The sequence below is a fragment of the Parasteatoda tepidariorum genome, chromosome 9 (assembly GCF_043381705.1).
Source record: "Parasteatoda tepidariorum isolate YZ-2023 chromosome 9, CAS_Ptep_4.0, whole genome shotgun sequence".
NCBI lineage: Eukaryota > Metazoa > Arthropoda > Arachnida > Araneae > Theridiidae > Parasteatoda > Parasteatoda tepidariorum.
Window position 1 is genome coordinate 17,876,665 of NC_092212.1, and position 27,594 is coordinate 17,904,258.

At 30.1% G+C, this 27,594-nt stretch overlaps 1 protein-coding gene and 1 long non-coding RNA gene across 4 annotated transcripts in view; one reads left to right on the top strand and one right to left on the bottom strand.

The window, feature by feature from the left end:
- Positions 1–9,416, top strand: part of LOC139426493 (uncharacterized) — a 93,478-nt gene extending 84,062 nt beyond the window's left edge. Inside the window, exons 2-3 of the long non-coding RNA XR_011637774.1 lie at positions 4,461–4,575; positions 7,755–9,416. This is a non-coding gene — a long non-coding RNA (uncharacterized lncRNA). The remainder of the gene's footprint in view (positions 1–4,460; positions 4,576–7,754) is intronic.
- Positions 9,417–12,057: 2,641 nt separating this feature from the next.
- LOC107453132 (adenylate kinase) lies at positions 12,058–25,643 on the bottom strand. 3 transcript variants are annotated; one of them, XM_016069829.3, is made up of 6 exons: positions 25,383–25,643; positions 24,620–24,777; positions 21,236–21,281; positions 17,856–18,046; positions 14,770–14,937; positions 12,058–12,915 (listed from the first exon to the last, which is right to left on the bottom strand). In XM_016069829.3, exons 2-6 carry the CDS (start codon positions 24,740–24,742, stop codon positions 12,691–12,693), a joined length of 753 nt encoding a protein of 250 aa, XP_015925315.1. In that variant the 5' UTR covers positions 24,743–24,777; positions 25,383–25,643; the 3' UTR covers positions 12,058–12,690. The 3 variants fall into 3 exon arrangements, with proteins under 3 accessions (XP_015925315.1, XP_042909082.1, XP_015925316.1); XM_043053148.2 differs by having other exon boundaries at positions 25,564–25,585; XM_016069830.3 differs by having other exon boundaries at positions 24,620–24,780; positions 25,383–25,550.
- Between the last annotated feature and the right edge of the window lie 1,951 nt (positions 25,644–27,594).

Here is a 27,594-nt window from a genome sequence, read left to right on the forward strand (position 1 = left end):
ATAAATATTTTCAAGTGGTAGTTTATTAATTGTGATTCTTGGTTTAATAAATTCAATTTAGTAGATTTTTATCCACCATTATTTCTATACAATCCGTAGGCTTATGAAATTCACCACTTTTTNATATTTTAAAGTGGTAGTTTATTAATTGTGATTCTTGGTTTAATAAATTCATTTTAGTAGATTTTTATCCACCACTACTTCTATACAATCCGTAGGCTTATGTAATTCACCACTTTTTTCAGATATGTTAATTTAAACCTATTAAAAAAACTAGCAAAATCTGTCTAATATTTACAAATTTAGTTCGAAGTTATTTTCCGTTTGGCCAGACGGGTAAGCCATGTCAAATTAGCGTTGCATTCAACGTGTTAACCCTTTAATGGGCCAATTATTTCTAGTAAAGGAAAATTAAAGTATTTTTGGAATTGAAATTGATATAGACAGTTTATAAAAATGCAATTTTTTTGGTGGTAAATATATTTAACACGACCTATTATGAACTTATTGACTTTTATTTTTCGTTATTAATAAACTAAATTTTATAAATGCTACAAACTTCAACAGGAATTACGTATTTTATAATTTTATGGAAACCTAAATTAAAAATGGTGGTAAGTATACTTCCCACGGCGTTCGAAAGGGTTAAATCATCTTATAATCGTAATCATTTCACAGTTTCATTTCACAGTTAAATCAATTTCACAGTGTCTGTAAAAAGTATTAGAATTCTTGCAGCGTTTTTTTTTTTTTTTTTTTTTTTTTTTTTTTTTTTTCATCAAAATATGTTCGGAAATTGCGTATTTTTCATCGCATTTTTTTAAAAATCAGATGATTCGAAAATTGGCCCGGTTTCGAAATCTTCTTACAAATTTCAATTTTTAGTATTTCCTGAACAAAATAAGGCATTTTCCTGATAACAAATTATACTACAATAATATCGTGGGAATTGTGCTAAAGTTAAAAATTAAACAAAATAGTTTAGTATATTATCCAGAAAAAAATCTACTTGGTATCATAAAGAAAGAGTAAAACATATAATGAAATAATTAGTTGGATAGTTCTGTGAATCACCAGTGGTCACAGATAATTAAAAATTTAATTTCACAACTAAGATGTTAGGACGCCATTTAAAATACTGAGATATTTTAAGACGCTTAAAAATTTTGGCTACGTATTCGACAACTTTTTATGTTCGGTATCCTTATACTCTTTGCAGTGACTTATAAAACATCAACACTATTTTAGATAATCTATGTTAAAGTCACAAGAAACGAAAAAAAAAGACAATCAATAATTTTATATATTTTTTTTTTTTTTCGAAAAAAATAGTATGCTTAGTTTTAGCTGTTTTACATCAAATGATTTTAAACAGCGGAATGTTTTTAATTTCTTAAAAAGGTTTTATTCTTAGTTAGCAGACAATAATTCTTTCATAAAAAAAACTTGACAATAGTTCAAAAACGAACTTTACTTTAAAGAAAACCGAAATTAAAGTACTAAAAAAATTGATTGGTATATTAATGAAGAAATAATATACGTAGTACGGTAGATTTTTAAAAATGCTAAAATTTAATTAAATTGTCGGTAAAATAGTTCTGCGAAACACTCCCAGACAGGTGATTAAAAAATTTCTTTTAAGATTAAGACGATATATAAGATATTGAGAAATTTGCGATGATGTGAGAGATGCTTAAAAATGTTGACTAGGTATTTTTATGAATGTTTATAAATATATATTTAAGAAATTGATAAATATATTATTCCAAATTTATGCTTACGTATGTATATTATTGAAATTGCATCAGTTATTGAGAAAAAGAAATAAAAAATAATCACATTGAATCAGCACAATCTGGTGTATAATCATATTCTATCAGAAGCACGCTTTTATAAAACTAGACATTCGTTGAATAAAGTGTTTTTTATTCAAAATGTTTTATTCAAATTTCTTTACTAAATTGCAAATAAATTATTAAACGACTAAAAAAGAAACATCGTATTTTATAGTTCGAAAGAAATAAAAATAAAAAGATTACAAACGCTTATTAGCAAAAAAAATATGAATGAAATTTTACGCTACGCGCGCGAAGTCAAGTTCCTCGCAAGTTTATAACATTTTAATATTAATCGCCCCATTTAATTATTTCCTTATTGTCACCAAATTATTTTTTTTAAAAATAATTCATTTTAATTCTTCTCAACTTCTAATAAATAAAAACAGTTGAAACTTTAGATTTTTCAATTGAAAAATATGTAGATTAATATGGTATAAAAAAATTCATACCTTATAATTCAAAATTTTTTCATCCTCAATTTAATTAAATAATAAAAAATAATTAATAATTATTAAAAATTATTTTTTTCATGAAATTATCTTTGGGTAAATGAGTTTTATGAGTGGGTGCAATTTTTTTTGAATTGCTTCATTAGTTTTGAAAATATGACTGAAAACGCAAAAAGCGAAATTAACATTAAGGGGTACGAACTTTGAATCGCTCTCCTGACCAAACTATGGGGACCACATTTCCCAGATTGCGGCTACCCCCTATATTTTGAAGATAAGAAATCCAAATATGTAAAAAAAAATGCATGTTTATTCAGAGAAAGTACGTTTTTGTGTCTGATTTCGTAACTTAATTAATAGTTAGCACTAATTAATTAGCATATTTGAGGTCACCTCCAGGAACCATTAAGATTGACACTTAGTTCGTGAATCGTGAAAATCCGATCATTAGAACAAAAGTTATTCAGGATGATTCTTTTTTTTTTTTTTTTTTTTTTTTTTTTTTTTTTTTTTNTTTTTTTTTTTTTTTTTTTGCAGACTGTACATTAGCTGAAGATGAATAAAATAAGCCGAATTATGGTTTGCGTAAAAGAACTGGTTTACTTAAAATTAAAAGAGCTGCTATAAATATTGAAAATGATTATCAGGGAAGGAAATTACTTTATTAAAAAATTTAATAATTTTATTTTGTTTTGAAGAGCGCAAAAGGAAATACTGATGCAATATTTTATAAATGCTGACTCTCTTCGTAATTGATTCAATATACTGTTATTAGAAATAGTATATTTTCTTTCAAAAAATTCCATTTTTTTTTTCATTTGATATAATTTCTTAAAGGCAACCGAAAGATTAAATAAATTATGAATTGTAAATTGCATCTAAATATAATTGGAGATTTCAAAACTCATCACTGGTTATAAAAAGTACTCGCCAAACCACTTTAACCCTTCCACGGCACACGATTTGGAAACCACTGCTCTAAACTTTTGCTAATCTCAAGGACCAGCTCATCGTAAAACTAATAGAGATCTTGAAAATTTAAGAAACTGTTCACTGTCACTATAGTCGATGAGAATTAGAGGAGGCTCCTTCCGTCTGGCCAGACATTTTTACTGGATTGCTCTTGATTTTAATCCCACGTAGAACTTTTCCTTTTCTTGGAAACCGAAACAGATTTTATAACCCTAAACAGATTTATAGCCGAAACAGTTGGTGCTGCTTCGCGGTAGATGTTGGGACTCACACTATTTTCCACACATTCACAGAGCTGCCAACTTGCTCCGCTTTGTAAAAAAGTATTTTTCAGTGTTAACTTAATCTGAGTTATTTTTAGTTTAGTATTTTCATTTTAAGTAATTTTCCCCCCGCTACACATCAAAAATTCGAAGTAACATATAAAACGCAACTTCAATTTATGCGCAGCACTTCGTGGTTACATAGGCGCAATTATCTTTGTTCTACAAGTTTTGTAGTTGGTGCCGGGATAGCATGGTCGGTAGGGCGCTGGGCCCATGTCCGAGAGTTCATGGGTTCGAACCCAAGCCTGCCGAAGACTCCCCGTGTAGTTGGTGACTGATGAACGTTAAAATTCTGCCGAGTCGCAAAGTCCGCCCATAATCAAAATCTCTGGGGGTACTGGATTGGAGATCGATCGTTCTCTGATTCAGGTCAAAATTACGATTTGTGGATGAATGAAGGGATGNAGTTTTTTTCTTAACAAAAGTCCTCCATGTTCCCATAACAAATCAATATTTCTGGGGGTACTGGATTGGAGATCGATCGTTCTCTGATTCAGGTCAAAATTACGATCTGTGGATGAATGAAGGGATGTCTGAATGGGTCCGCCTTATAAACTGGTGTGACGTATGGTGTGGCAAAGTCGAATTCTTGGCCATAGAAGGCGCCACTGAAAAACAAGAATCGCACATGCCAACTGTTTAGTTGGCTTCCATGATCGAACTCATGCCCCATGGCCTCCACTATTAGAGTAGGAGAAATATATTTACCTGTAGTTGTAGTCCAACTGTCATCTCACTACCACTAACAAAAATCAATTATTTGTTACTTTTTACCATGGCAAAGTGCCATTCTTTTTTCTCTACTTTAACATGTGCCATTATTTGTTGCATTTTATGTAATCTGTCTTTTGTTTTTGCTTATGTTCTCATTATAGGATGAATGGGAAAAGGGTTATTATTGGCCTCAAGAGCCCAGCTAGACCAGATCAGATCATAGAAAACATCTTCAATAGTAAACTGAAAAAAATATATTAGAAGAAGTTGCTAATGGTAATCACTTTTAATAGATTTTTTATTTTACTATTAATCACCACTTTATACATTTTTAGTGATCTGTGGCATCGCAGTATTGTTACCCAGAGATGCAAACTGTTCCACTTTCTGCAATAGCTTTAATAACTTGGTAGCTTAGTAAATATTAAAACTTGTAGAAAAAGGATAATTGCGCATACTCTTTAAAAAGAGTCCCTACGATTAAACTGCAATAAAGTTTTATTACATATGATCATAGGTGCCAACATAGATAGGAAAAAATCCAGTAGATTTTACGAAACAATATAAATTTCATGATAATTGTGCAAATTGTATAGAAAGAAAATGGAAAAACTGCAAGATTTTCCAGTTACGATTAACATTAAATGAACTTGTGAAATGTTATGTATTATGTTTACTAGTAATTTTGAATAGTAACAGGCATTTAATTCATCAAAGATAGTTAACTAATTTTTATAAATGAGGCTCGCTTCCTTAGTAACACTTATTTAAATATTCAAGCAAGCAATAATCTGAGCAAAAATTTTATTTCTAAGGAAATTTTATTTTTAAGGAAATTTACTCAATTTTAGGAAATTTTCTAAAAAAAACAAAAATCTGGAAAATTTTTATTAAACCAGACCAGGAGAAACTGGCAAAATCCAGTAGAGCTGGCAGCTATGTATGGTACTTTGAATATTTGATATGCTGTGGTGGAAAAATTACTTGAAAAGGAAAAATACTAAACTAAAAATAAATTAAATTTCATTACCACTAAAAAATATTTTCTTACATCGTGGAGCAAAGTTGGCATCTCTGGCTACCACATGCTGTTCACGATTCCGAGTAATGCACGGGGCTGAAAGCGTATATAGTGTAAGACTGAGAAGAGCAAAACCTGGTATGAAAAACATGTCAATCTAGCATTTTTTTCCTTTTTTTTGCGAAAAATAAAAAATTTCATCCAAAAACTACCAAGATTTGTGTTATAAATATAACATATATATAAAACTGCTTCTTTCCTGATAAAAAGTAGTTATTGTTGATTAGTTTTGAGAAAAGAATAGAGTTACTCCGCCCGAAAACTAATTATAACAAAAATGGTTTAAGTACCAGCTTGTTCTCTTTTCTTTCTTGCTTTCACGCCTGGTAATGCGTTGGGTAGAAGACAGGCTTATTATTCATAATATACAAATAGAACATTAGATATAAATGAGTGTCTTATTCTGGTTTTCAATACACAGTAAAGTGCGATTTGTTTAAAAATTAATCACGTGCGAGAGGGTTTTAAAGTCAAATCCCCCAACAGAGAAGAGACTTGGCTTTGTTTGCCGATTTATTCGAATTCGACATTTTCAATAGCCCCGAAGACTGGCCGACATATGAATCCTCCCGAATAATCAGCTGGATAAACAGTCTTCAGTAAAAAATATTTACCAACTATCTTAACTCACATTTCAGGATACTTAAATTTCTACAAATCACAAACTTATCACATTTAAACACAATACTAATGGACAGCAAGAGGGTACCAAAACAGGAAGAATAAAATATGTAAATCATGATCGGCTGATATTGAAAGAGGAAATCACTAACTTACTAAGACTACCCCCTGAAATTGCAACTTGGCAGCACAACTAGGCAACTGTACCTAGAAATTTTCTATTCAACTTAGTAAAATGTTGCAACAAGCTGAACTTGAAGTAAACGAAAGCAGCACTCACGGTGGTCTGTCGTTCTCCGGAGCAAAAGCGGTATGAATCAGACCCTGTTATCGAAATATCAAGCAAATAGATTTAACAAAAAAAAGAGTGCTGTACCAAAGACTCATAAGTCAAACTAAAAGAAATTCTCTTAGCAACTTTCTGGGAAAACTAACTACAAACCGATTCTCAAGGAAGCCTTACAACATAGCCAGAAATAGAAAGATTCGAATCGTCAACGTTCAACAAATAAGATGGAAACGTAGAGTTGACCAGTGAGGTGAGACGAGCAGGGGTGCCACTCTAAAAAAATTTCAAGACTGAACTCATTTTTTGACCAAATAATACTGTCTAGAGTTGTTCACCAAACTTTTTAGAAATTTATAGAACACTGACACTAAAATTTACCTTTCCTTGATATTAGCCTACATATTAAATCAATCATTTGATTATTTTTTCTAATTTTTTATTTTATGTTTTTTTTATCAAACAAAGTTAAAATAACAGCCAACCTTGTATATTTTTTAACAACTATTACTGAACAACCTGAAACCATTCGTATCCCTGTTTTTCACTTCACCATTACTTATTTTTTGCTCTAGCACTATAATTTCTTTCTTTTTTTAAAAAATAATCTTGATTTAACTTTGACCAGCATGACGATAGGTTATGGTGGAGGAAGCAAACTAGAGCAGACTTAGATTCATTAATAGTAGTACAAAATTTAATTATACAAGTAGATAAAGTTCAGTCAATCCCATTTGTCAAGACTTAAAAGAATGAGATTTAGTGAAGCTGACAAAAAGAAGATAAATTAAAGTCCTGACATCAATACCATATCATATGTTTTCATTAAAATACAATATTTTTTTATTTCGACAAAAAAAAATTTACAAATTTCTAATGAAAAAAAAATTTTATTTAATTGATAGAATTTATTAGTCTATTGATTTTTCTCAAGACTGATTTCAGTCCCTGGGACTGAAGAGTGGCACCCATGGAGACGAGGCAATCAAGACCCTCTGAATCATCCTTTTCCAATTACGCAATGCAATAATTGTGTTGGAACACAATCAAAGAATAGGCAAGATTAACGACAACCAACGATTTTACAGCAACAAAAGTCTCAGACGTCACACACAAAAGAGAAAGCAACAAAAGAAATCATCTAAGAACTCTTCACCGCAAATGAAGGCTGGGTCTTAGATCTCTTAAATACCTGTCTGAAACTCATCAGTCATATTTTCCAACCCGGTGGAAAAAAATAAGGAATTAAGGAATATTTTTATCCGGAGACTTAATAAAGGCAAGCAAAAAGCATATTCATACCGGTCGATTTTCTTCCTGTCCTGCTGGGGCAGAGTGCTAGTTAAATTATTAACACATCCTTTAAATTTTGATCATGATGATTCAACGTCATTTTGTTAAAATGCAAGAAACTAGTTGAAAACTGTTGCTTTTGAGCTATTTTTATAAATTGGCTTGATTTTTAAGGTTAAACGTCTTTTGAAACTTTAAAATACTTGAAACCTAATGGCAACCAGAGACCACTAGTACCAGGGCTTAAGAATGAATAGAAAGGCTAGTTCACTCCTTTGAAGAGACTCATGCGGCTCAAGCTTCTGATTTCAGTTAGTGGCGGCACAGCCTCAACTTCTCGCTTTAAAAATAAATTGTTTCCTATGTAACAAGCATTTTTTTCTTTTTTTACCTATTTCGCTACATTCATTGTTTTCCACATTTTTTTCTTTTTATGTGATTTTCTTCTCACCTGATTGCAAAATTTTAACAGTCATAGTCAAATATCAGCTTGCGTGGCTGGCAAGAGTTATTATAAAACACAAAATAAGGAAACGTAATTTTACATGTTTTACTTCAGAAAATATAACATATGTAATGATATCAAATGAATTATAAGATGCACTGGAAGAATTTATCCTGCTGTGAATAAAAAAGCATCATGTTTTTCGTTTAGACGTTTAAGAACTTTTAACAACTTTAAATAGAAAATAAAATCCTGATCTTCAAAAATAAAAGTTGCTAAAAGCTGTTCTAATTTCAAAATGAATATATTTCTTAATGTCACTATTCAAAATCTTTATGTGTTTTAGTTATAACTCCTTAATTTTAAATATTTATGTGTAATATTTCCATTATTACATGCTCAAAGATTATTTTTTTTAGTAATCAGCATTTAAAACTTTTGTTTCTTAGGAATAATGTATAAATATATGAGAATATATTAAAAGTAGATATCCCAATTAATAAACTATTGTTACGGAAGAATATGCTACTATAAAAGAGTTCTTATATGCTTTCTTTTAATTAACAGCAAAGTAAAAAACTAAAATTAGAAAACAATAATGAAACAATGACGACAAACAATGAGAAATTTTTTCTAACTTTAAAATGTTATTTTTAATACTAAAAGAAAATGTATGAATACTATATTTTTGAACAAAAATAATTTGTTAACAGTGAAAAGTTTGATCTATCAGCTACAATCAGAAAAATGTTGAACATTCAACTCATTTCAAGTATAAACAAAGTTTTCATATCCTTAAGTTGTGATTTTTGAGATCTGTGTGCAGAGCGACGTCATGAGGTGGGTAATCGTAGCTTCAGCTTTGAGTAAGAAATGAACCAGCCCTTCTCTTTAGCCCAGCACTAGTACAGGGATAAAATTATTTATTAAATATCAAAAGGATTTTGATTTATAATGAATAAAAATTTTTACACCTTATAAAACTAATTTACTGCTGCAAATTATTTGGGGGTAATCACACTTGACTAGCATTCTAGGAGGGTTGCTAGGCGACCGCAGACGATTTTAATCTAAAGTTTGATATTTTTAAACATAAATTCAGCAGACGATTTACCATTATAGCTTCATTTTGTGTTGTTGACAGTAAATTGAAAAGTTCTTCTCTTTCAAAAAATGGAATTGAATCGTGAACATTTTCGTGCCATTATTTTTCTGTTTTTTCAAGACAAGAGTGCTTCGATGAACTTAATTCTTTATTCAGCGATAAAGCGCCATCCTACAGCACTGTAAAAAAATTGGTATAACGAATTTAATCGTGGTCGATCTTCGATCCAGGACATATCACGTGCAGGTCGTCCAAAATCCGTTGTTGTGCCAGAAAAGATCGATGCTGATGAAGCAAGATCGTCATGTGACATACCGTGAGATAGAGGCGTCTTTGGACACTAGTTAGCATCAATAAAATATTGCATGAACATTTGAGCGTAAAAAAAAATTTTTCGCGTTGGATCCCGCATAATCTGACTAACGCTCAAAAAAAGGCTAGTGTCGATTGGTGCAAGGAAATGTTGGAAAAATACGTTCAAGGTACATCAAAGGCTGTGTTCTACAGCGCAGTAGACGTTCAAGAAATTGTATCGAAATATGAGCCGGAAACAAAACAGCAATCAACTGTATGGGTCTTCCAAGACGAGGCAAAACCAACAAAAGTTGTTCGAGGAAGAAGCACATCGAAACAAATGATTGCCTGTTTCTTCGGCATTAACGGTCATGTGGCAACAGTGGCGTTAGAGCAACGCAGGACGGTCAATTCTGAATGGTACACGACCATTTGTTTGCCAGAAGTCATCGGAGAAATTCGAAAAAAGCAGAAGAACAGGCGAATCATTCTTCATCATGACAATGCGAGCTCTCACACATCGACTCAAACAAAGGCATTTCTGACGGAGCGAAAGATCGAACTGATGGGTCATCCGCCGTACAGCCCTGATTTGGCACCCAATGACTTCTTCTTATTCCCACACATCAAAAATAAATTACGTGGACAACGATTTTCGACCCCCGAAGAAGCGGTTGATGCATTCAAAACGCATGTTTTGGAGTTACCTCAATCGGACTGGAAAAAGTGCTTTGAAAATTGGTTCAAACGCATGCAAAAGTGTATTGATCATCTTGGAGAATATTTTGAAAAACAATAAAACCAATTTCGATCCTACATATTTGTTTTTTCATTATTAGGCCAGAAATATAAATAGCAACCCTCGTATAAGACCCATGACTATAAGAATAACATTAGTAATAATAAAACTAATTTAGCTACCAAACTCTGTAAATAAAATGCAATAATTTCCATATTATAGCTGCTTTTTTCATAAAGTTGTAATCGGCCTTTCGGTATGTTCAAATTAGAGACCTACAAAAGCAAACAGACTATTGACAGCTTTCTTTACTTATAGGTAATATTAAATTAATCAAAAATGATAATAACCTTCTTTACTTAATTACACAAGAGTAAAACGCTATGCTTTTTCCCATTGCATAATATGCAAGGCTCTTAAAATATTGAAACAGGCTCATTGAAATTTAAAGCTTTTAGACCCATGACAATGTGTTAGAATACAAAGCAAAGATTTTAAATACATGTCACATCTTTACCTTCTTTAACCATAGCTTTTCTTAACATATTGTGTAATGGGATCAGGAAGCACATCCAACTTATTAGCTTTTTTGTAAGATATGATCACATTTGCAATCAGACTCTAGGTCTGCTTTTAAAAAATCTCACAGATTTTCAGGCGAAACTTTTACTGAATTTTAAGATATCATTTAATTTTTCCAAATTTCAGTGAATTTATGCTGCCTTAGTCATCAATGTTTTTTTTTATGAAAGTTCAATTTTAATCCCATTGAAAGCACTACAATCAAATTAATCTAGCATGAGTTTATTCTGATTTGAGTCGCCATTTCAACATGATCAGCCACTATTAACTAATGTTGTGATTTAGAGAAAAAGCACACAATTTATTTTTCCAAAAGAAAATTGCTAAATTAATAACTAACTATTTTATTCACACTATGATATCAGAATATAAAAAGGATTTTAAAAAAATTTTCACTCAAAATGGAAATAATATCTACGAACAGCAGGGAAAAATCAAATTAAGCAATTGAAATGTGAATATTAACTTTAGAATATAGCTTCAATACATGTTTCTAAACAAATTGTTAACATTGCTGATAACACTATTCGACGTGCGGCAACTGAACAGTAGTGTTTTGAACTCACGCGCCAAAGGGTTCAATCCTTGGACCAGGTAAGGTTGACCTAGCGTTTCATCCCTTCAGTGGGTCGATAAAATGACTACCGAGCATGCATGGGGACTAAACACAGGGGATTCCGCATTCTGCTGACCACCTAACCTGAGCATCTGCGTCTGCATCCCAGGGCCCAAGGTCAAGACTGAGATGGGTACAGTAGGCCTTGGCCCTCTATGGGCTGTCATGACACTGAGTTTAATTTAGTTCTGCTAACACTATTCACAGTGTAAAATCAGAATATAGGAAAAATGTTCACACAATTTGGAAATATCAATAAACAGCAGTGAAAAACCAAATTAAGTAACAGAAATGTAAATGAATTGAACAAATGAAATATTGGAAAACCTTCAAACAATGTGGTAATATTATCTATGAACAACAGTGAAGAATCGAATTAAGAAATTAAAATACAAATAATACCTACCGAATTAAGTCTTTAAAACATGTCCCCTAACAAATCGTTCAGACTACTGCTTATACTTTAAAAACCTTTACAGTAACCAGCTGCTCATGAATCTTTACATTCAATTGAGACATCTGATGTTTTTCTATTGAATGTGACAATCAATAAAAATTCTCATACAAATTTAACAAAGTATAACTTTTGAAAAAAAAATTTAAAAATGACTTTTAAGGCAGTTTTAAAGAATATTTCAAACTTTAAAAAGACAAAAAAGAAAGACAGTGAAAATAAATTTATCAAAAACAAGGAAATGAAAACATGTCAACTTTATTTCATGATATGTTTTGCATAGACTATACACCTCAAACTGCAATTAATATTAAAAGATAGATCAGATAACAACATTGAAGGTCGATAAGAATATCTTTCAAAGTCATATCAGGAAAATAAGTCAAATTATACAAATACTGATCAAAATGGGTTAAAAAAAAATAGCACATAATTCATTTATTAATAAATACAAATCAGTAAAAACAATTGCATGCAACTAACTACAATTGATTAGAAAAATTATGATGCAACAACAGGTTTTAAAAATAGTCCAGCAACACATCATGGGAAGAACATGGGGTACGTATGAACATTTCAAGAATTAAGGAACCAGTTTAAAACGCAAATACTGGAACAGTTTAGAAAAGATCAAATTATAATTTGGCCCCCGCAACTTTCTAAAATGTAATCTCATTAGGTAAAAAAGTTTAAATCAGTTACAGCTTTCTCTTTTTCAATTATATAAAGTTATTCGAGTTGTACGATATTTTGATAGAGCATTACACATTTGTACTTGAATTATCTTGAAGTTATAAATCATCTAATTATATGCCAACTAGTATGCAACACAATAATCATTTTAAATTGTTGAATATCTTTGCTTAAAAAAGATATTACCCTACAAACATAACTTTATCCTTGGATTTGGCATTAAGAAATGTCCTACGGATACTTTCAAAAACTTTATTAGCATCTAAGGCAGCATCTATCCGAGTATGAATATTTCGCTTTTGATAATAATCAACCAGGGGTTTTGTTAGCAAGTGGTATGCATTTAGTCTCTTTTGTAAAGCCTCAGCTGTGTCATCAGACCTCCGAACTAGAGGTTCTCCTGTTATCTGAAAAATAAAATTTATTTTATTTTCAAACTTAGGTGAACAAGGAAGAAAAATGCATAAAATAAAGGAATTAAAAGAATGCTACTGAAAAACAGTTGAGAAAACTATTTTGCATACAGCTAATTTATTAACAATATTTCATTTTAACTGCTGTCTTATGAGATTTAATAAAGTATCAGTTAAATGGCATAAAAAAATAATTCACATTAACTTTTAAAACTAAGAAATGGGGAGACTGGTATATTATGCAGGGTTACCACTCAAATCTGAAAAAAAAATTCCCTGTGTTTTCCCTGTACATGTTATACGCAATATATTAAGAGGAAACAACAATTACTGTGCTCTGTGTGAGCTATATTGGGCTAACTATATTTATTAGTTCAATTGCTGGAAAAACTGCTGAACATACTTAAATAATACTGTGGTAAATGAAAGTTCGGTATAGCTGAAATATCATGGTTAAATATCCCATAGATTACACTTTGAGTGGTCACCGTTTTTTAAAAGACCAAAATAAAAAAAGAAAATTCCCCTGTATTTTCCCAGTTTGTAAAGAAAAAATCAAAATTCTCTGCATTTTCCCTGTTATTTTAGCTGATTTTTAAATTCCTTGTATTTTCTAGGTTTTCCCTGTGGAGTGGCAACCCTATTATATTATTAATAGAGCATGAGGTCAGAAAACTGAGCACTGCTAAAATTACTTTGGAAAAACAAAATTTAAGAATGTGTTAATAAAATGTGAAAATAAAATAAGATTTACCACATAAAACAAAACTATAAATTAACACAATAAAAAATTTTTAATAGCATTGCCCTACCTAAGTGTTTTTAGAAAGGTGGCCTGGTCTACCTTTGAACCCTATAAATGCACATTCGTTGCCCTTTTTATAAAAATAAGTCAACATCCCTTAAAAACGCTGCTTTTTTTCATATTCGATTTTCAAGAAAAATTATTTAAGTGTTAAAATAATAATTATACACAAAAACTATCTGTGTTTATTGGTTTAATTTTGATTACTATTAGAAACATTTACTTTGTTAGAATTATTCTTGACTGGTAAATTTATATAGGTTTCTCATTTTTTAAGTGGTATATTAATAAATTTATTACATGATTTTAAATTTTAAAATTATTTTCTAAATAAATACTTTTTTTTTTTTAAAAAAAATGCACCTTTTAGATGTTCACTTTCTAATAATTTTCAGTATAAATTATAGAGAAAAAATCTTAGCTGTTTATCAAAAAAAAAAATGTTAGTTTACTTCTTATTTGAAAAAAAATGTATGCACAGATATTGTCTCTTAGAATGCCTTTAATTATTTATGACTTAACTACTAATTTCTCTCTTATTTAGATGATGAGTAAAAATTACATTTTGAAATATACACATAAAATAATAAGATAGTAACTTAAAAACTGCTGAGCATCGAATTCAGTTATTACATGATATTACACATTTAGATACATTTTTACAGTATTAAGAGAGTGCCCATTCAAAACTCAAAGTTCCCTTTTTTCCATTGAGAAGCACATTGTATTTTTTTATTCCTAGGGAAACTCTGAAATAGCAAAACTGACCACAGGAACCCCAGTTTAATTGACAAAACTTACAACTTTACAAAAATAGTTTAGTGAATGGTCTACTAACAGATCACATTCAAAAATTCAAATTAGCAAAATATGACTAATTTTATCAGTCTATAGATTTAAAGTTTTATTTGATCAGTTATAAAATTTTTTTAAAAGTATATGATTGGGGGGGAAAAAATTTAACAGTGTGATTACTTATAAAGATTTTCAGAAGGAAAATTCAGAAAATGAGTAAGAGAAAAGAAACAAAAAAAAAACTTTACATCATCTGTCATTTCTTTTTTTGGAGGATGAAATTCTTCATGGTAAGATCTCCCACTCGGATGATGTATAAGTCTTCCAGTTATTCTTCGAACAAGCAAAGAATCATCAATTCCAAATTCAATGACAGAATCTAACTTAGACTTTCTCTTCTCAAGAAGAACATCAAGCTAAAAATCAAGCAAAATTAATAATTAATCAATAATGAAGCAAAAAGTAAAAAATTCAGAAATTAAATGATATTGATAGTAAAACATGCAAGCTTGAAAAACTGGTTTAAAAAAAAGCTTTTCATTTTATTCATTTATTATTATTTTAGTTTATAATTTACATGATATGTTTTCATTTTCACTTCTGCATAGCTGCCAACAAGGATAGGAAAATATCCAGCAGATTTTACAAAATAAAATACTCTTCATGATAATTGTTGCATAATGTACAAAATATTTTACACATAGGCAATTTTAGGTATTTTTAGAATCATCAAAATAGAAAAATTGCTATATTCTCCAGTTATGATTAACATCAAATGAACTTCCATTGTTATGCATTATGTTTACTCATAATTTTGAACAGCAATAGGCATTTAATTCATCAGAGATAGTAAAAATATTTTTCAATTAACTTAAAAAAAAAGAATTCTGAATAAAATAAAATAACAATTTTAGAATAAAAAAAGTTTTTAACTGATTTATATTAATAAGGCTCGCTTCATTATGTATTAGGTAGTAATACTTATTTTAATATTCAAGCATGCAATGATCTGTGCAAAAATTCTATTTCAATAGGGATTTCGTAGAAAACTTACTCAATTTTAGGGAATTTTCTATAACGTACAAAAACAAGAAGAATTTTTATTGAACCAGTAGACCAGAAGAAACAGGCAAAATTCAGTAGACTAGTGAAAAATCCAGTAGAGTTGGCAGCTATGTTTCTGTAATTTGATTAAGCCTCCATTCAAAAAAATATTTAAAAATTATTTTACTTCTAGTAAGTAAAAATAGGTCCTTTGATCTATAATTACTACAAAATACTACTACTTTGATCAATAAGTATTTTTGGCCGGGACAGCCTGGTTGGTAGGACGTTGGTCTGGTGTTCATGAGATCATGAGCTCCAAGTCCTGCCAGCCAAAGAATCCCCGTGCATTAAATGGTGATTGGTGCATGTTAAATCTGCTGGATTCACAAAGTCCTCCAAGTTCAAATAACAAATCAATAACGTTGGGGTTACAGAATTGGACATTAATCCTTCTTTAATTTAGGTCAAAATTATCTGTAGATGATCTGTAGAATGGAGTATAAAAGGATGTTCCGTTTAAAACAAGCTGTGACGCATGTGTGCGGCTAAAGTTGTATTCTTCACCATAGATGGCGTCACAGAAAAAGAAGGAAACACACCCTCCGCCTTAAATTTGCTTGGTTTCCTATAGTTGGATTGCTGGTATATTCAACACAAAAATGAATGGTATTAATTCAGCAGTTAAATGAAATTTCAATTTTTGCAAATTTTTTTTTTAAATTTGCATAAATCAAACATGTTTTGTTTATTAAATTGTCAGGCATTACAATAAACAGAAAAAAATGAGGCAGAAGTTTATAACTTAATTCATTCAACTTCGAAAATGTACGCGTGTTTATAAAGCTTTTAACTACTTTTTTATAAAATCAGAATTCTTTTTTTTTAATAAACAGATCTTAAAAAATAAATGATTTTGACATGTGGCAAATATGAACGGATTTTATGATAGCTGCTTTTTGGCAAATGCATAACAATGTAAAAATATTATTTTTTTTTTCATCAAAATTAAAAACTTGAGTATTTTTAAAGCTTTAGTTGATCTTTTAGGTTTCAAAGTGAATCCAGTTTCATTTTAAATGAAACTTTTCCTGTTTAAGTTCTATCTTAAATAATAAATTATATGACAGAATTTTTATAAATAGTTTTACCTAAAAATAATGCCATTAAATAAAAATATATGTCTATTATGTTCGTTTTTCTAAAATATATGAAAATAATAACTCAATTTTCTGTGAAAATCCAAACATAAGATTGAGAATTGAACTCTAATAATTATTAATCACAGAATTCATTCAGCTACATTAAAAGTCAAAGATATGTGAAAAGTGCAAGCAATAAAAGGCAGTTGTGTGTTAGATTTATTAAGCAAGAAAATATTATTAAACACCAAAAAAAAAATTTGTAATTGTTAAATTGCAGTTTAAAAGCAAATTCCTTTGCTCTAAAAAAAAGTGTTAAAAAATGTACTGATTAACTTCAAAGGAAACAATTACAACTTTAAGTAAAAATCACATTACCAGCTAAAAAATTTAGATCATTATATATAAATACACCATCAATATACAGTCAGACCTCGATATAAGGTCACCCTAAGGGACATTGCACAAGTGACCTTATAAGTGGGGTGGCCTTTTAACGGATTCATTAGCAGTTCGTAACTAAGCATGTAAATAGTACACATTATGACTTTTTAAAAATGGTAATACAAACGAAAACAATAGGCCATAAATTAAATATTTAAGTCAATAAATTTTAACAGAATTATTAAAGAATTAAAGAAAGTTGTCTGTCTCGTTTTTGGTTTTATTTTTCGAACCATGTTTTCTAGATTTTGTAACTTCTCAAAATGTATGACATTTATTGCATTAAAGGTTTCCACTTGGGTTACAGCTATAGTCTCAGGATCTCTGTCCTCACTGTCCACAACTTGTGAAACAATTTCAGAAATTGTAGCTTGTTCGTTGGCTGCAACATTTTCTTAGAACTCGGGAGGGGTAATCGCCTTGTAAGGAAGTTAAATAGGCGTTTGTTAGAAAAGAGCTTCCCTCTCCTCAGATAAAAATTACCTTCTAAGCGATAATGATTTTTAAAACTTGACCATATATCCGATAATCTGTAACAAAGAATTCCTATTCAGTGAGCCAGGACTTATAAAAAGTGATCTTATATGCGGATGACCTTATATCGAGGTCTGACTGTATAAGTAATCCTCAAAATAAAATTAAAAAGCGTGAAAGTGAAAGATTTAAAATACAAACAGTTTAAAGAGCATAACTATTATACTCACTTTCTCAGCTTGGACAACTGTACGAGGAAATCCATCCAACAAAAATCCATTTTTACACTCCTCTTTGTCCAGATTTCTATCAATTAAATCAACCACTAGAGCATCACTCACTAATTTACCATCATCCATCACTTTTTTCAAAGTTTTACCCAAATCAGACCCAGAAGCTACTTCAGCACGAAGCATATCCCCTTAAAATTATAAATTTAAAAGTCAAACACTTACTCAAATTAAGAAAAAAGAGAACAAAAATTTGTCACAACATTTTTAAAATATAAACTTTACAGTGATGAGAATTAAATTCTAGGGGACAATATTTGAAGCAGTTCACTGCAACCATTTTTCTTTTAGTTTTATAATAATTTTATTTTCTACTATTTTGAATAACAGTTATATACTTTAGGAGCAATTCTATTTTGGATCAAAAATTATATTCTACATGAAATTATGTTTAGAAATAAAGTCTCTAATCCTTAAAAAATCTAAAAAAATCTTTAAAAATGGCAAAAAATGCTTATAAAACAAATTCCCTCATTTGCCTCATCCTATATATTATTTTTTTCTTAAGTTTATTTTTGTTTAAATATAATTGTATACTAAGAGAAATTGAGATGCAATTTGCATTAAAGTTACAAATAAATTTTATATCTGAAAAACATTAGCTTGTTTTTTAAATAACATAACTACTAAATAAAATAAACTGCAAAAATAAATATTTAAAAAAAATAATACAAAAAAGTTACTTAAAATAAAAAGAAAATTCTTATAAAAAAAATTTAAAAAACTCTTGTCAAAATACTAACAAATTTCACCAAAATCAAATTAGTGAATAATACTGGCTAATATAATTACTAATTGTACCTTCATATGACAAAAAATAAAGTTGGGGAGCAAATATAGTACCTTCAGGGTAGTTTTATTTGATTCACTTTAAAATTAGTCTATTTGACTTCAATTGTATTTTTTTATGGGTGATTTCTTTAAGAAGCATAGATATCGTGCTCAAATATATATATATAAATACATTACAACACATTAATCAATCTACAATTCCTTGAAAAAATATATAACTAAAGAAAATTTGCAATCTTACAAATACTTATTAATTTTTAGTTTAATACCTAATCTCTTTCATCTTCTAAAATAATACTTCTTCTTGCAGATACTTTATCACTGTCATTCATTTAGACATTTCAAAAATGTAATTAATTACTTTTCTTTTTTTATTTCAAGGACATTTTCTCTTTTTCTTCTGTTTTGCAATCTCATATGCCAATGCCTGTTTTATGTTGAATAACATTTTTTGACTATAATAGTCTTAACTATCTTCTATTAAATTAGCTATTGTAATAATAAGACATAAGTAAAGCATTAGCAAGCTCATAATATTTTTTGATAATAGAATTATTTTATTTAATATACAAAATCAGTTAACTAATTAATATTTTTATTTATTCTTGACAAAAAAAAAATATGCATATGTGCATGCACATTAACATTAAAAGAACATTAGTGAAAGATTAATATTAATAGCTATACATAAGTATGAAATTTAAGAACTGCATTCATATACAGTAATTATCATATTAAGTAATATTAGTAATTTCACTTCAAATGAAATTATATTAAAAGATTGCCTACTGTCACTGCAATCGATTAATTTCGTAGTGAAGCGATAATTGTGTTGAGTTGCATTGTAAAAAGGAAGTCGCCCACTAATCTTCGCGCTAAAGCGGCAGTTATATCTCTTCTCTTTGAGAGCAGCATGCATACAACTAACAGAACATTGATTTTCTTCTACCTTGCATAAATCATGATTACTTCGTCTGCTTTTAATTTTCTTCCCCTTGCAAACTTTTTTGTTTGCCCATGTGAATACTTTTTTTGCAAATTTGCCACCAATGTCTCTGCACACGACGTGTGTCTATATTATCTAACTATGGTAATTGTGTACAACAGTAACATTTAATTATATGCAAACATAAACATTGACATATGCTATTTCACATCTCATTTTTTAATTAACTTTTTAGCATATTTGTTTAAGTTGACTTGGAATTAAAATGCATGCATAATCTGCAGAATGTTTTCACTTATTTATATGCTTATCGCAGAATATTACCACATATCATGGGGTTGGACTGATCATTTGCTTCATTAAAAATTCTAGTTTTAATACTCAAGTCTACTTTTAATCTATTTTACAATTTAAGGAATGACCTTAAAATCCATCTTTACTAAAATGAACAAAAACACTAACACTAAAATATTAAATAAATAATCTTAAGAAACTGAAGAAGGTAAGATATTACTTCATTAAAAACTTCATTTGCTTTGAAAATATATAAATAGCGAATCACAGTCAACTTATTTCAAGTACTTCAAAAGTAGTTGTCGATTTTTAAGACTTGCCAGATGTGAATGAAAAGAAATAAAAATGATTTGAAATTTTAAAAAAACGTGAAGTTGTCAACAAAAATGGAAAAATAAACATGAGAAATAAAACCACCAAGAAAAGTCACAGTGGTAGAGAGAGGCAAATGAGGGTAAAATGCATCTCCACTTACTATGCAGAGGTGTTGAGGAACTAATATCATTAACAAGAGAATCAGCAGTCATATGAATAAAACAAGATTCCAGGGAATCAAGATGTGACTGGAGTGGAAATAATTTCGGCACTGTCGAAATTGAATTTATGGCCAAGATTCCAACCATGCGTAGCAATTGATGGTTTCTCTAATTCATGTTGTCCAAGTATAGATATGTCTGTTATCATTAAAGTAGGATATCATCAATTGCTAAACATTGTAGGAATCTTGGGCACTAATTCAATTTTTACAATGCCAAAATTTATTTAACCCCAGTCTCATATATATCTTACCAGAAAAAAAATAAAAAATAAAATAATAATATATATATATATATACGAGGGTTGTTTTTTTTTCAACCTCCGATCGAACAGTATGATGGCCAGGAATGCAGCAGGTGATTGGTGTGCGCAGTAGGCGACTGCACATCTTCCCCGCTCAAACGCTCTGTAATGTCGATTCCAACAGGTCATTTCCAGTTGAGTTGCAGTCACATAAACATGGCTGTTGCTATTGATTCTCCCGCCAACTGTGAATTGCGAGCTGTTATCCGTTTCTTGCAGGCAGAAGGGAACAGTGCAGCGGAAATTCATCGAAGAATGAGTCGAGTGTATGGAGACACCTTTANGAACAAAAGAAATAGTTCATATGCAACTTACCACTATGTGTATCATATTTAAAACAAGTGAAGTGCAAAACATTCAGCAAGACAAATTGAAAACTTTGAAGAAAAAAAAATTATAATAATTAATGTGTTAAAATAATAAAAAAGAGTTACTTAATACAATATACCTGTTGCTAAGTGGCAGACACAGAATTCTTTTTTTAACCTTGGAGCCTGAAATAAAAAATGAATAAATCATAATAAATAACCATAATCATGTATAAAATTCATTTAACCGTAAAAGTTGGTATTCATGAATATTAGATAAAACATAAGAATAGGGTGACCTGGGGTAATTCCTGACCAAAAAATGCAAACATCTATTTTGTGAAAAAACTATTCAAGATAGAATTTTAATATTAACTGGAAGTTTGAGGGTTTATGAGATGAGTCACATAAACCCTCAAAGCTACCTTCTTTTGTTTGAAAATCTAATAAGAATTTAAAAGATTTTAAATTTTTAGTGATCAGGAATTACCCCTTCTCTTGATCATTTCTGGGGTAATTAATTCCTGATCACTTGTGGGGTAATTACTGATCACCAGTTTTTATAGTAAAGAGGCTGTTTAAAAATAATTATACAAATGTAATTAACAAATAAGACATCAAGATCATGCAAATAAACCAAAAAGATATGTTTAGGCAGCTAATAAAACAATTTATTTAAAAGCAAGAATAAAGATTAACACTTTAAATTTTCCAAAAACCTTTGCATTGTGCCATACATTTTAGTTAAGCAGCCAACTCATTCTCATGTTCTGCAGGAATATAAAAAAAGAGTGCCCACATGGGTAACTTTTGTTGGACTTTTTAACTTCATTAAGTGAAAGTGTAAAATTAAATTAGGTATGTCAACAGCTCTGACAGCAGCTCTCACACTGAAATTTTCCATCATTAAAAGAAATTTACTGATTTTGCTTTCTAAAAGCTTAGTATCCTTTTTAGGCTTATAATTTCTCACCATATTTATATTAAGTTAATTTATAAACTTAAAAATTATTCAAACAATGTACACACATAAATTTATTACAGAAGCAAGGTAAGACAAACCAGAACACATTTGTCTTGTATAGAGTTAAAAACAAATTTTGTGATTACAGTTAAAATATATTTTATAGTTGTTCCACTTAAAAAATACGAACTGTTATCTAAGAGAAGACAATTAGCTGTTTAATAGCTATTTTTTATACCATTTATAAGAAGAAATGACAACATTTGATATAGTTTCCTATAATCAATAATAATGTTTACAGTAGATGTGAAACAATTAAACAAAAGCTTACACTATTTTTATATCAAAGAAAAAGAAAGTAACTCAAAATATTTATTATTAATGTGCAAATTTTGAAACCCATCTTTGAAATGGGAAATACAGAAAGCAGTTTAAAAGATACTTATTTGGTTAGATTAAACAAAAAACTATTATTAAGTAAATGTAGTTATACTTTAGTAAAGTGTATGAGCATTCTTGTCCATGTCTTAAATTTAAAAAAAAAAAAAATTTTAATAAAACTTAGGCGATCATTATTTACCCAAGAAACAGAGTGATCGTGAATTACCCCGGGTCACTCTACTTACAAATATTCTAATTTTATAACTTTTTCATTTTACCATGGTTTTTCAAAGGCCTTTCATCAAGGAAATTTTTTTGAAAAAAGCTACAGTTTAAGTGCTATACACTTGTAGCTAAACTATAGTTTTTAAATATAAATTTCATCATACAGTGAAGAATTATCCACGCCTTAGAAGAGACAAATAAATTTAGTTCAAAAGTTAATCAACGTTTTTAAAAATTGCCTATTTGGCAACATTAAAAAATAAAGTTATAATAAAAAAAAAATTAACTTTTTATAGAATGATTCTAGAACTTTGATTGATTGTTGAATCATTCTTTAAAAAGCATGACTGGCAAGATTTTCACAATTATATCTTCATCAAAATAATGGCCAAGTTTTGACAACAACCAAGCAATGAGAAGCCAAAAACTATTTACTAATACGTAATTACAATTGATAATTTCTTTCTCATTTCTTACTCTTTTCATTCTATTAATAATATTACTGACCAAACTGTAATTACCTACTCACTATTACACTTTTCGAATTTTTCTTTTTTATAATCGAAATGTGTGAGGGGTTTTTAAAGAGGAGCTAAATAATGTCTGGTCTCTCAATTTCTGATGAAATTGACTCATAAGAGTAGAAGTGCACAACCTTTTTGAGAGAAGGGCCATTTACATAGCAGGTCGATTAGACAAGGGCCACACACATATTTAGTCATTTTATCTGCAAATATGATAATTTTTGTATAAACATTAGTGCTCCAAGCACTAAATATTTTAATCAGTAAACTTAATAAACAAATTTGCAGAAAATTAAATATTTAGAATTATTTGAATTTATTTAAAACTAAAAAAAAACTCATATATATCCCTATACCAGTGTTTTCATCATAGAAAAAAAATGGGTGAGAATTTCTCACCCTTTCTCAGAAACAGGGTGAGATTTCAAAAAGTTAAGTGAGATTTCTAAAAATTAAAAAAACACAAAAACTCTTGGAAAAAAAAATAATTTTTTTAATTATAACAAATTTTTAACGTCTTCTATTTTTTAAAGCATTGAATATTTTTGCTGCATCATCATAAAAGATTTTGCCTTTACAAGGTATTTTTCCATCTTACATTAGTGCATTAAAAATTTGAACGTCTTACATGAAGAAACCTTACGGTAAGCACGTGGTTGCAGAGAAATGTGTTCTGAAAGGGGTTGTGTTCTGTTGTTGGAAAAGGTTCTGAACAATACTGGTAAATAGGGAAGCTAGATAACGAGGCAGATGTTGAAAATAATGAAAGATCAAGGAAGAAAAGTAAAACGGATTTTATTCTAAATGGCGTAATTCGAAGCCTTTTCCAAAATGCGAGAAATTCGCGAATTTTGAAATTAATTTATAGAATGCGCGAATTTCTCGCGGTAATAATTTTTTAATGCGAGAACAGAAAAAAATATGCGAGATTCTCGCTTTCTCGCGCTGTAGTGAAAACACTGCCCTATACATGTTTGTGTAAATATTGGTGAGGTTATAAATTCTAACCAAAAAGAAGCTTACATAATGAAAGTGCAAATAATTTGCACATTTTATAGAGTAATATAAATTTGAATTAAATATTTTATTCAATGAAATTTTATTATGTTTAACCAAAACCAAATTAAGAGAAATGTTTTTATTATATTTATTATTTTATAAAAGAAATGTCTATTTCCTTAAATTATTTTTTTTGCATATTTATATCATTGCTATTTAAAAAGGTAAAATAAAGGTGCAAGATCGACTGATTTAGTAGTGCTTTCTAGAATAAAAATGAGAGAAAATGAAATTTCGTATTTATGCCGAATAGCTAGGCAAAATTAACTAAATTATGGAAATCTTTGGGAGATACCAGCACCCTGGCTCACATTCATATCATTTATACCTATACAATGAAAAAAAAATAATTAGTATAAAATTATGTTTACCTGTGTTCCTTTGCCTGCACCTGGAGGTCCCAATAAAACAGCATTTATTCCAATTCTCTTTGACCAAGTACTTATTTCTTCTTTAACATCAGCTTGGGGAACAGAACTAGTTGCAGGAGGCATAATGAAAGATGACTTGAATCAAACCTCTGTCAAGGCTATTAAAATTTAAAAAAATATTTCATTTTTAAGTGCTGTATGAATCAATATTAAAATAATTCACACTAAACAAATAAAATAACGGATAAAAACAAACAAGTAACAAGCATAATTTAGTTTAATATCATTTAAGAGGTTAAGTTAGTAAAATGTACCAAGACAGTTACAATCTTAATGCAAGAATATTCTAATCATGGAATCATCTAATTCATCATAATCTATTCTAATCATCACAACAGAATTTCTAATCAAAGAAGAAATAAAAGTCCCTATATCGGAGAAATTTACGAGTTAATAAAGCTTATTGATTTTTTTTTTTAAAAATGTATATTTTTAAATTAATAATGATCAATAAATATTTAGAATTTGCAACTTTAAAGAAAAATGAATTCTTGAAAACATTTTAATACTTTTTACATTTACATATTATAAATATTTCTTAAAGGAAATAGAAATTAAGAAAACAAAGCTAATTTTGCGATCAATAACTATCACACCGATGCATTAACAGAAAAATAGAAACAAAAGAACATTGGCTTAACTTAGGAATAAAAAAACTTTTACAAAAAATATCACTTTAATACTAAATTGATGACATTATTACCAGAATACACAAATAAAACCAGGAAATTATCAAATAAAACAATGCAAGACCACGTTTCTCTTCCGATCAAAGGTCGCTACCGGCTACTGCCACAAATGATAACAAAACAGAGTATTTTCAAATTATTTCTACTGCTACACATAAATGGTTTCGAACCGTTCCACTTCGTAAAGAAACTTACAGTAGTGCTCTTTTACTCAATAATAAAGAACGAAATAAACTCAAAAGTTGGAAATGTTCGGTGCGTAATGTCTAATAACGCTCACCATGGAGCTAGGAGTAAGTGGAGAAGACACTCCCATTAGCCCACTCCTTTCAAGGTGAAGCAACCGCGAGAGTTTNATACCAAAATATATTTCAGAAAACAAGAATTTTCCGATTACCTATTTCTGCTAAAATAAAGAAACTTTACAAAAAATGCAACTGTTTCTATTTAAAACCAAAAATAAATGCCAAAGTCAACAGCTGCAATTTTTCAAGTAAAAGTACACATGCTTCAAAAAAGTAGCTTTTTTCACAATGAACGTTGTTGCTGTATCTTCGATCGCTGCTGAGAGGAAAGGGGAACATAATTAGTGAGTTCTTTGATGTCGAGACAAAATATATAATTATTAAAATATATTTACAGCAATCGGGGTGCGGCAACAGCATTCGAAATGAAAATAGGCTTGACATTGAACTATAAACTTCATGAGTTTAAGGTCCCGCAGTGGACTGATCGTTAAGACACGGTTCCCAGCAGATCACCGAAGTCAAGCATCACTGGCTACGGTCAGTGTGCGGGTGGGTGACCACTTGGATCAGCCTGCGTAAGGACCGAGGGTGTGCGGTATGGGTCCTCGTTAAACTGCTCTACCATAAAGTGCTCGACTTCGCGTGCAGGTCGTCGGGCTACCGAAGCGGGGGTGCCATCCCTTCTGCAGAGGATCAAAATTGCGATGGCATGTCTTCGGATCATCCTCAGAGATGTTTCCCAAACCGTCGCCAATAGCCCATTGTGCAGCTCTAGTGCGACGTAAATGAACAACAACAGCAACAAATCATGAGTTTATAGAGGATTTGATTGTTTTGGTAGTATTGGAGGATTTTATAGACTTATAGATGGGTGGGCCATTTATAGATGGGTGGGCCATTTATAGATGGGTGGGCCATTTATCTTTTATGTAAACTCTCTGAAGGAGACTCGTGAGTGGCTTGACTAGTTAAAAATCAGAAGTTCTTCTCAAGTTTATATTCAGCTCCAATTTATTAGAGTGGGCTTACAGTCAGCAAGTGCAGAGCAACGATTTTCAAAATTTGGCTGAGAACGCTGGCACAAAGGATGCTGAGACGTTGACATCGGTGCTCCCCTTAACGGTGTGTAAAGAAAGAAAAAATACAAAATTAAGTTTGAATCGTAAATGCTGGAGCTCAAGGATGACAACTTTTGAGTTGACAAGAACTGGAGACATAATAAATGTTAATTTGAATCAGACAGACAGCGGCAAAAGTCCTGTGTTTGTAGAGGGTTGAGAAAGAGAGGGATGTTTGTAGGCGGCTATAAGCTGGACCTCTGCTGGTGCCAAAGCTCGATTCTCTAACTAACATAGAAAAACGTGTACACCCAAGTCCCGGGTGAGTTAGAAAGCTTGATATAGTGGTTGCCAGAGGTTCATAACCTGCATTTGACTTTTTTTCATTCTTTTTCTTGATATTTGTGATGAGAAATAAATTGTTTAAATTCAAACTAGGAAAATAATATTCTGCTGTGCAGGAAAATTATATACTTTGGTGAGCGTAATCAGTGAATGTACACTTACATAACTTCAACCTTTAAATTCTTCTAGAGATGAAAACAAAATGACATGTTGATACCATGTCTGACAGTAAAAATTCTATTATTTCATAAAATAATAGCGTCACGTATGGGCATTGCACTTAAAAAGTCGCTAATCTGTCAAAATTCCCTCCCATATCATAATATCATGGAAATGAAGACGTTTTCCACCAAAACCAAATTGAATTGCAATTGATTAGACAAAATGTCTGCACTTAACCCGTCAAAGCCACAAATATTATTATTTGAAATCGCAGAGAGAAAGGACACCGAAGTATATGAGTAGCAGTTATTGTTTAATTCGTTCGGAAAATTCTAAAACATTAAAATAGAATAAATCATATATTGGCGATCGAAATGGGCTACAGTTGGCTCCTATATATATATATATATATA

What these genes read in the sequence shown, in the direction of transcription:
- LOC107453132 (XM_016069829.3), bottom strand. Translation starts at nt 24,742, where the DNA reads ATGCCTCCTGCAACTAGTTCTGTTCCCCAAGCTGATGTTAAAGAAGAA. An exon ending in CAGTTGTCCAAGCTGAGAAA is followed by an intron (nt 14,938 to 17,855) that starts GTGAGTATAATA and finishes CTTGATTTTTAG; the next exon opens with CTTGATGTTCTTCTTGAGAA. An exon ending in AAAAAGAAATGACAGATGAT is followed by an intron (nt 12,916 to 14,769) that starts GTAAAGTTTTTT and finishes TTTATTTTTCAG; the next exon opens with ATAACAGGAGAACCTCTAGT.